The 9388-nt window shown below is 45.7% G+C and overlaps 1 protein-coding gene across 1 annotated transcript in view; it reads right to left on the bottom strand.

Annotated features, from left to right (window-relative positions):
• Window positions 1-1304: 1304 nt before the first annotated feature.
• The window catches only part of LOC131667690 (uncharacterized), a 65611-nt gene continuing 57527 nt past the window's right edge, over window positions 1305-9388 (bottom strand). Inside the window, exons 6-13 of the mRNA XM_058941286.1 lie at window positions 5018-5177; window positions 3477-3689; window positions 3283-3405; window positions 2975-3133; window positions 2616-2816; window positions 1739-1965; window positions 1512-1659; window positions 1305-1432 (exon numbers count right to left, since the gene is read on the bottom strand). Coding sequence (XP_058797269.1) covers window positions 1311-1432; window positions 1512-1659; window positions 1739-1965; window positions 2616-2816; window positions 2975-3133; window positions 3283-3405; window positions 3477-3689; window positions 5018-5177 — 1353 coding nt within the window. The 3' untranslated portion in view covers window positions 1305-1310. The remainder of the gene's footprint in view (window positions 1433-1511; window positions 1660-1738; window positions 1966-2615; window positions 2817-2974; window positions 3134-3282; window positions 3406-3476; window positions 3690-5017; window positions 5178-9388) is intronic.

The following is a 9388-nucleotide window of genomic DNA, read 5'->3' as shown; positions in this document are numbered from 1 at the left end:
CATCATCTACAATTTGTATCGCACAGACTTATTCAACAACTCTACTTCTAAAAATTACGATTAGGGAAAGATGTGTGTTTGTGTGTATGTGCGTTTAAGGGAGGGAACCTTAAAGTCTGGTAAAGTCCTATACAATGTCTTGTAGCTTTCGAGTTTCTATGTTGAAGCCTCTCCCGCGGAGCACACTGGGTGGCCCGAGACCCATTGCTCCGCGTTTATTTTTTCCTTTGTTGTAACACTGCGTTCGAACCAATAGCGACAGCCCCGTTGCTCTCGACAACCATTGAGGTGAAAATCATCGAGTTTTTAACGCAAGGGAGCTTTGTTGGTCGACCTCTATAACAGTGCTACAATGGCTTCACATTCTCGTTTTCATTACTTTTAGTTAATTATGGCACGTTTAAGGGCAGCCCAAGAATCAACGCGACAACACTGAGAGCAGCTGGGAACTGCTGGCATCGCGTTGATTCGCAAAACGGCACCCCAACAAACGATTCTTAAATGTCTAATTTTCCTCTCACCGGAAAGGTCAGTCGAAACTTACAGCTCTAAACATTAGAATCGCGAGCGATTCCAGCGTTCGACTCGTATACGATTCTTCATATCCTCATCATTCGATCGCTGAAATACTCGCGACTTATAATGCGCAAAACACACGCTGCTTATTATGGACGCGCGCGATCTATACATCACATATTCAGACTTACTTTTAGCGTCATTGTACATTTAATATACGTATACATTGTTCACGCATCCGACGAAAAAAGTGCGCGTGCCTTGTGACCGTTTCGCCGACTGACTCTTCAAGATCCGGCCGATATATTGTCCTTTTTGTCGCGTTGAACTCGAAGTTCTGCACGCTTATGTCGCTTTGTGTGTTTCATTCATTTGTCTGTTTGTTTTGTGTATTAGTTTCCGTTACTAGCTGAGAACAATGAGTGATTGTGTGATTGACCGCTCACTTGGACGCCGCGCATTTTCGAGCAACGAATTTAACCGTTCTCGACGACGTTGCCGCTCATCTCATCGGACTTCCTCTTGATACCACGTTGCTCGTCGTGGATCTGAGGTATGTTTAACTTCACGCCACCTTGTGGCAGCTGTTGTGTTTGCTGCTGCTGCTGCTGCTGCTGCTGCGATTGGTCGTTACTCAACGACATTTGTTGCTGTTGCTGCTGTAACTGTTGTTGCTGCTGCTGCTGCTGCTGCTGCTGCTGCTGTGCGTGAAGACTGTCCATCGAGTTGAGTGACCCGGACGCTGTATTGTCCTGCGTCCAAGGGGTCCACTCGTCTCAGTAGTAACTGAATTTTCATGGTTGCTGATTGTTCTGTTGGTTAACCACGTGCTGGAGGGTAAAGCTCAGGGCCCGCGGGTCCGTGTGCAACCTTAGCGCATGTTCTAACCGCTGCTCTTGAAGTCTCAATGCCTCTCCTGATAAACATCCAGACATCTTTCAATCCATCTACAAGAAACTAATGCCGGATTCTGATCGCTTCGATCAAATTCTTACCCAAGTCTGGAGATAGCGTGTCTTGTTGAGAAAGCTGTTGGTTAGTGTGGTGTCCTGGGATGCCAGTACTACCCCCGCCATTATGCTGTCCCAAATGATGTCTCATGTCATTCGCAGAACTCGCCGCTGCTGCAGCCGCTTGCGACACCTGAACAAATCATTTATTTTGCCAATAGTCACTTTTCTCACAACTAGCAACAAAGACTTGGTAGTATATGGTAACATACAGCGAGCCTAAGTGCGTGCTCGGCCTGCGAGCGTAGCAGCGCCTCGGCCTGCTGTAGCCTAATTGCCTGTTCAGTGCCCGATGACTGAACGCCCTGCTGCTGTCCTGGTCCGCCTGTCGATCCTTGACCTGCCCCACTCATGTCACCATTGTTACCCATTCGCATGGCCGCCGCGAGCGACGCCACTTCAACGGGCGACAGATTTGGCGATACCGAGTTTTGCAGACCTGCCAATCATTTTGCTTTACTATTTTTGTTCGATAACTACAATATTAAACATTCACCTCGCCAAATCAAATCCTAAATAAACAATAATAAATAAATATGAATGACGTGAATATAAATAAAAATAGTTTATAAACAGCCTATCGAGAGAGAGAGAGAGAGAGAGAGAGAGAGAGAGAGAGAGAGAATTGAAAATATTAAACTTCGATGCAGAAAGATGCTTTGGCTTGTTGAAGAGAAAACGAAGCGTAATTGAGCGATCACGATAAGTATTGATAAGTAAGCGAGAGAGAGAGAAATTCAATAATAAATCATCGAACGATCGACATTTCGGTATCATCGCGCTGGTAATTGGAACGGCGCGCGATCTTTCTTACCCCGGCACTCTGCAGCTTTCTTTCTCTTTGTTGCTGTCTCGATAAAAGCCGTTACGCGCGGCCTCTTATAAATACTTATCACTCTCTAGTAATGGCACGAATGACTACTGCTATACTTTCATTATTATTATTATTATTTTCTCTGGCTTGCGCGCGCGCCGAAGAGAAAGATAACAATTGACATATTTTTCATTCAATCATCGCTGTGCAACGCTATTTTCGTCGTGCTTTGATTTTTCGCGAATAGTCAAGACTATTTATCATGTTTTTTGTACCTGCTGATACGGCGGCTGCCATAACGGCCATCCGTTGCTGCTGCGACTGCATCTCGTCGTGGTACTGTTGTGCCGTCGTCTGTTGATTACCAGCTCTCAGCATTTCACTGAGCTTATTGCCACTCGGACCCGGCGACGCCATATTGTTGTTGTTGTTATTGTTATTGTTGTTATTCAATAGACCGGCGCCTGCGTAAAAATCTGTTCTCGTCAGTACAAGCAAGTATCAGTTTCAAATAGTACATGACCAAATGTTCATCTTACAAGCTATCAAACTATAATCTCGGAAAAGAAACTTCGAATGAGTTTCAAGTGGAAGAAAGCAGACTACAATATGTAATTCTGAAAGTGGTGCGTACCAGTTTCGCTGCCGGCCGACGACAGTCTGCCATTGCCGCTGCTACTATCCGAGTGAGCTGATGGCGAAGGACACATCGGTGGTTGCTGAAGATTCTGGGGTCCACCCATTTGACTGCCGAAGACACCCAAGCCGGCTCCTGAACACGAGAGATAACGTTCTTCCCATCGACCACCACAACACAATTCCAAATAAATTTTCTCGCTCAAGTACCATGCCCATACAACTCTAAACTCGACTCCTTTGCTTTTCTTTCTTTTTTTTTTCTGTACTTTTCGCTCTTTTTTGTGTAGTCTCATGATAACTTACCCAGACTCGAGCCAGCGAGGAGCTCGCGTTCCCGCTTCTCCGCTGCCGCTCGACTCAGCACGTATTGCGCTGCGAACTGATGCTTCGGATCCATCCTCATGTGCTCCATGTGCGTTAGCAAACCTGGAGCGATCTCGCGTTAATCGGAATTCGGAGCGTTCATCGTACGACGCCGATCGCTGAAGAACACTCACCAGTCTCGTTCGTGAAAACAGATTGGCATACGGAACATGGCCACATCCTTAGGCTGGTGCTGAGTTGACTGGTCTCCGGATGGCAGGCAAGATGCTTCCTGAGGCTGCCCTCGTTCACGTAGTGCTTGCCGCATACCGGACACGGATGGTTGGCGGTGCGTCTTTTGGCTAAGTAAACCCCGGCAACGGAGGTCGTGCAGTCAGCGGTGGGAACAGTGGGGCGACACAATTGTCAAGGTCAATGCCAAAGCAGGAAAAGCGCATCCCAAACGACAACTCCACCAGTGCTACACCGTCAAAGCTTGCAGAGCGAGCGCGATCCTCTTTGCCGATTGATAGGCGACGGACCCGTGTCGTTCGCGTGCGCTCCCAAGCTTTGTTTGAAATGTGACGTTCGTAACACCCTTCACCCAAATGAGATCTTATGCTAATATTGAACGAGCGCTAGCCCGCAGCGGTCTAAGTATGAATTAGCACGGAGACTATTATTTTCGTTCCGACTTCGGCAATCGACCCGCAGATATCTGTTTTGCAGTTTGCGAATGACAGAAGCTTCCTTTTTAGCGAACCAATGCGTATTTCGAGAAATACAAAGGACCATCCCGACTCTAGCGTGTTTATCAAATTATTAATTTCAATCAGTGATGACGGCAGCTAGCTCGCGGCATAAGCTGTCGATAATTAGATTTGCATCATAATTCAAGCGTTTTCTATATTCGGCACGCCGGAATGAAATATCAACGAATCATTCTTACCCGCGAGAAGTTCTCTCTGCTTGACTCGATTTTATGAAAACGTGCCGATTGAAAGTGCCAACTACCCGAGTTGCTTAATTGTTCAAGGATCCATTATTATTTTACGGTGAGAAAATGCAAAAGATTATACTAATGATTTGATTCCATCCCGCGTGCGCGTTGAGTTGATAAAGCAATTAGACGTCATTCACTCTCGGATAATGCGATGGTAGCATGCATTATTGATTACGATCGATATATGATGGGCACATCTCTTATCTGAAATCTACATGATATCTTTTTTCGTTGAATTTCAAGCTTGTGTCATGATAGGGTTAGTACAGATTCCCTTTTACAATTTTAATATTTTTAAAGTCAGAAAATATTTTAATGCATTATGTGGATAGAATTTAAGAAATATGTACCAAAATTTGCCTGCTTCCCAAAGCAATTTTGGGGACTTAATACATAAATTAAACTTGAAATTTTATCCCATCACCAGATACGTCATTTTCATCTCTTTTTATAAACGCTACCATCACCATTGTTAATTTATTGCTATCATCGTGTACGATAAAAATTTAAAAAATTTTACTACGAAGAAAATAGCATTTTCATTCAAGTTATATTACTAAATTTGAAAGTCATCATAATGTATATTACTGTAAACGTGTCAATTAGGCGTCCAATCACAAAGTATGACTCTCAAAGTGAAGTATGGTCTATATCGAAAACTAGAGCGCAACGATTCTCTTTTAATTTTGGGAAAACTTGGACGACCGTTGCACTCTGTTTGGCTATACTTACTGGCAACACCGGAGGCATTAGGATCCTTATGGGTGATCTTCATGTGTTCCATGAGGGCTTCACCACCGAGACATAGCTTATGGCAGACAGGACAGCTTGTGGCGCTGGGGCCACCGATTAGTGAGTTGTGTTGCTGGAACACGACACGCTGTTGCAGCTCCTTTTTGGTTGGGTCGCGTGTTCAACCACGAAAGGTGTGTTTGTGATAATCATCGCATCCACCAAACACACCAACACACCCCCGAAGAGATAGAGGTAGTAGTAGTAGTAGTAGTAGTAGTAGTAGTAGTAGTAGCAGACACCAGTAGCAGTAGTAGTGTAGTAGCAGAAGATTTTTTTTGCATGTGCGCGATGATGGATTGATGTGTGTCGACGCAAGCGATTTTTTTGTTTGTTTTTTTATACCCCAGGCAGGCGCGAAGATTTTCAAACAACAGAACAAGAACACGATACCAAAGTTAGACCAATATTAAGCTGCCGCCACCATTGTTGGCATCCTACGCCTTGCACATACGGGGGGATGCTGGGACTAGGTGTGTGGGGATTGTAAGATGATTTTCTGACAAAAAATATCGTTCGCGAATTATTTATAATAGTTGAAAAGGATTGTTAAAATATCTATCAATTAGCAGAAATTGTTTGGCTGTACGTGCACTATTTAATCAATGATATATAATTTTTTTCTTTTTTATCAGATTAGATTGTGATTGAAACAGTTTTCATAATCGGCAAGATCAAGACTTTTCTTTGGTGTGATTGCGCAGTATAAAAAAGTTCTTTTACAAAAGATTTTTCGCCGAAAAATATCCTTCATTGATTTAATGACTTTTTATCAGCAAAGACGTGACAGGATACTCCAGGATATGAATAACAGGTAGAAGCAGAAAAGCCAAAAATTAAGACGAATGAAAGCTCAGGGTCAGGATGTCGATCGACTGCAACTTTCTCTTCAAATACCGGCAATGTGTAAGAGCGTGTACACTGAGCGCTCCATTCACAAAGCGCCTCTCACGCAATATCTGAGAGACATTTTCGATAATGACTGCGTGCATAGTTGCGACGCGAATATACATTTTTGATCGACCTCGCATAAAACCCTGTAGTTATGTACTATACAAAGTATACAAGAATGGGACGTGGGATAGTTGAGCAAATATGCGCAAAGCATAGTATCAATGATTGGCTTTTTACCTATATTTCATTATCAATAAATTCACAATTGAAAGTATCGTAGCCTACATCAGACGTCCATTATAAATTTAAACAGAAAAGAATTGTCAATAAATAATTCAACAAAAAAACAAAGAGGAACGTATATTTTGCCGTTTTCATTTTTTGTGTGTATCGTGTATTCGGCATGTTCGTGTTGAAAGTCAAACCAAAAGAAAGAAAAAAAAAAGAAGAAGGAGAAGAGATAACCTAAAAGGTAAAGAAAGAAATCGCAAAAAGAGTGCATATCTGTGAGTGCATAAAGAAGAAACACGAGACGAATTCGCCGAGTGGCGCACAGGTTGGCATTGAGAAAAGATGTAGGGGCCCTCGCGTACGTGTCCGTGTAACTTTTTAACATTCGCGTGTGCGCTCCTCTCTCAGCCTCCTCTGGCTCTTTTTCTTTTTTTCCTTCTTCACATTGTCGATGCATTCAAGGCCGCGCGAGCGCGGAAAAACGACCTTGCCGAGAGCGCGCGCTGCGCAGTACTGGCCGAAAGTACGGTTTACTTTTTTTTTCTCTCTTCTCCTCCACCTCGCAAGACCCGAGCGATACGCTCGGGTTTAAAAGTAGAAAGGAATTCTTTGAGGCGAAGTTCCGTCTGGTTGCTTTTTATAATGCGCGCGTTCGCGGGGTGTAGCACTCGTCCGTGAGTTTTCGTTGGGAATTAATTTTAATGGGCTCGCTTCTTTCCTCTTCATTCTTTTGCTTGCGAGTCGAGTTTTAGTTTTTTCGCAATTTCGCAATTTCGCAATTTCGCAACCTTCCTTGACAATCCCACATGTCAGTCACTCGCGTCGGATTTTTTTTTTCCATTGGAAAAGTCGAAGAGTATTTTCTCAAAGCGGAAGAAATCCCGAAGTCTCGATTAATCCTTCAAAGAGGAACTTGTTTCTCCAATCGCAAAAATTGAAGTTACAGGAGTAGCAGAAGTCGTGTAGGCGAAGGCGCACTGCGAAAGGTGTCGCGCGCGAGAAAAGCGGATTAAGAAGTGCACGACACTCGGGCTTCCACTGTGCGCGCAAAAGGGCGTCGCCGCTGTCTAAAAATAAGAATCCCTCTCCGCGGCAATGACCCGAAAGTTTCGTCGCTTCTTTTTTCCTTTCTCCGCTTTGCTTTCTTTCGATGCCGGACCTAGGGTAAAGCTGCCGCGACTGCATGTGCTCTCATTCTCCGCTGCTGGCGGCGCATGTAAGTTATTCTCGGAGAAGCTTGGTGTGTCCGGCGGAAAGGTTCGACGCCCCGACCTGGCCCAAGTGGAAAAAACCGGTTTCTTCCTTGCGCGAGCAGGCGAGCGCGCGGGCGCGCTCTTTTCTTATATCCTTTTTTGCCAACCGCTCTTTCTCCTCTCCTTGCTCCTTTAAGGATGCTCTCGCTAGAGAGAGAGAGAGAGAGAGTTCTCTGGGCATGAGACGCATGGGCGAATTCATCGCGGACGCGCGATTCCTTATATGCCCAATTGCGACTGGCGCGCTCAAGGGGCAGGATTCTCCAACTCGTTATCGCGCGAATAACGAGCGTCTTCGTTGTTTGTTGCATGTATGCTCGAGAGAGAGAGAGAGAGAGAGAGAGAGAGAGAGACTAAACATCCCTGAATACACTAGCCTATATTTACGCCTTTCTTACTTTCTACATCTTGCCGCGACGACTGATTTAGAATCGCCGTGAGGGCAAAATATTCTGCGCGAGCAGCGATCGAAGCTTAGGGGCATTAATTTGATTTCGATTTGATGAAATAATAATAGCTCCCGGTTGAAGTCGAATTGTGATCTTTGGGCGAGAGACCGAGAACGAACGTGCTTCCAAATATACGCAGCTTCCCGCTTCGGCGAATCACCTAACAATCACGAAGATCAATTGCCGAACCCACGTTCGCGATAAATAATACCGGAGACACAAGTCGCAGATGGCCCGAAAAGTTAATCGCCTTGCGATCGCGGACGATCGCGTGACCGGCAGTATGTAACAAGCAAAAAACGAGGGCCTCTCTCTTTCTCCGTCGCGAGAAAAACCCCGTGCTTGCGCACGCACAAAAGCTGCTTCTGCTCGCCGCTGCTTAGGGAGTGGCGTAAAAAGGAAGTGGGTGTGAGCAGCCGTGTAGCGGTGCGTGACGCCGCGCGCACATATTCCGTCCGCGATGTGTGGCCATTTTGCTTTGCTAACCTAGAGTTGGGAAAAGCGACGCGCATCATTGATACGTACGAGTTCGCAGGCTTGGGCGCGTGGGTGTCAAAGACAAGGGCTCGGGCTGCAGCGCGGTCGCACGAATGACCACATTCCCGCTTGCAGAGCATTCGATTGCACGCTCGTTCGCGCGATCGTCCGCGAAAATAAATTCGGCTGAATATTGCCAATCGATGAATCTCGCATAACATCGCGAAAAAACCAGCCTCATTATAAGCGCTCACGGAAAGGTAATGCGAAAAAGACGCGGAAGTGCAGCATATATACATAAAACCGTGTGCAGCATACGCATTGACAAGAGCCGGTATATGTAAGGGGCCGGCGATCCCGTTTCGAGGATTCGTACATAGCAGCGGCAGCGGCAGCGGCAGCAGCAGCAGCACGTGTGTGTATGCATGCATCTATCGTTCGCGCGCGGAGGGTATAACGGGTCCTCTAAGCTGGCTGCTCGTCGAGAAGCCTTTCGTTGCGCGGGAACGAAGCCGAAGCGAGATGAAAGGAGGAGGCAGAGGAGGAGGAGGAGGAGGAGGAGGAGGAGGAGACACGCGGAGAGAGAGAGAGAGAGAGAGAGAGAGAAGTTAATGGTTCGATAAGCGATTTTTTCCCGATTATAATTAACTGGCCGTGTCTGGCCTTTTCTCTCTGGATTTTTTTTGTCTGCGCGATGTTGTGTGTGCGTGAAACGTTATAGCGGTTTTCCAACGGCCACGGCGTACTAGTTGCAATTAGCAAGGACCTTTTTCAGCTCTGAGCTTCCTATACCACCAATTTGAATTGGAGAGCAGCATGCATTGTCGGATTGTGCTTTTCACTCTAATCATTTGACAAGGCTACGCGCCGCGCGTGGATAATTCGTCTCGCGGTAAATTAAGCAATTCTCCGAGTATCGCCGCAAAATGAACAAAGTAAGAGTCCCTTTCGAGCGATAAAAGCGGCCTGCCTTCTTTCAGCCTCTCTCGCGTCCTTAAAAGTCAATT

This window comes from Phymastichus coffea, unplaced genomic scaffold (genome assembly GCF_024137745.1).
Source record: "Phymastichus coffea isolate CEN01 unplaced genomic scaffold, Cenicafe_Pcof_1.1 PCOF00069, whole genome shotgun sequence".
NCBI lineage: Eukaryota > Metazoa > Arthropoda > Insecta > Hymenoptera > Eulophidae > Phymastichus > Phymastichus coffea.
Note: the sequence above shows the minus strand (reverse complement) of the source record. Positions and strands in the feature narration are given on the sequence as shown.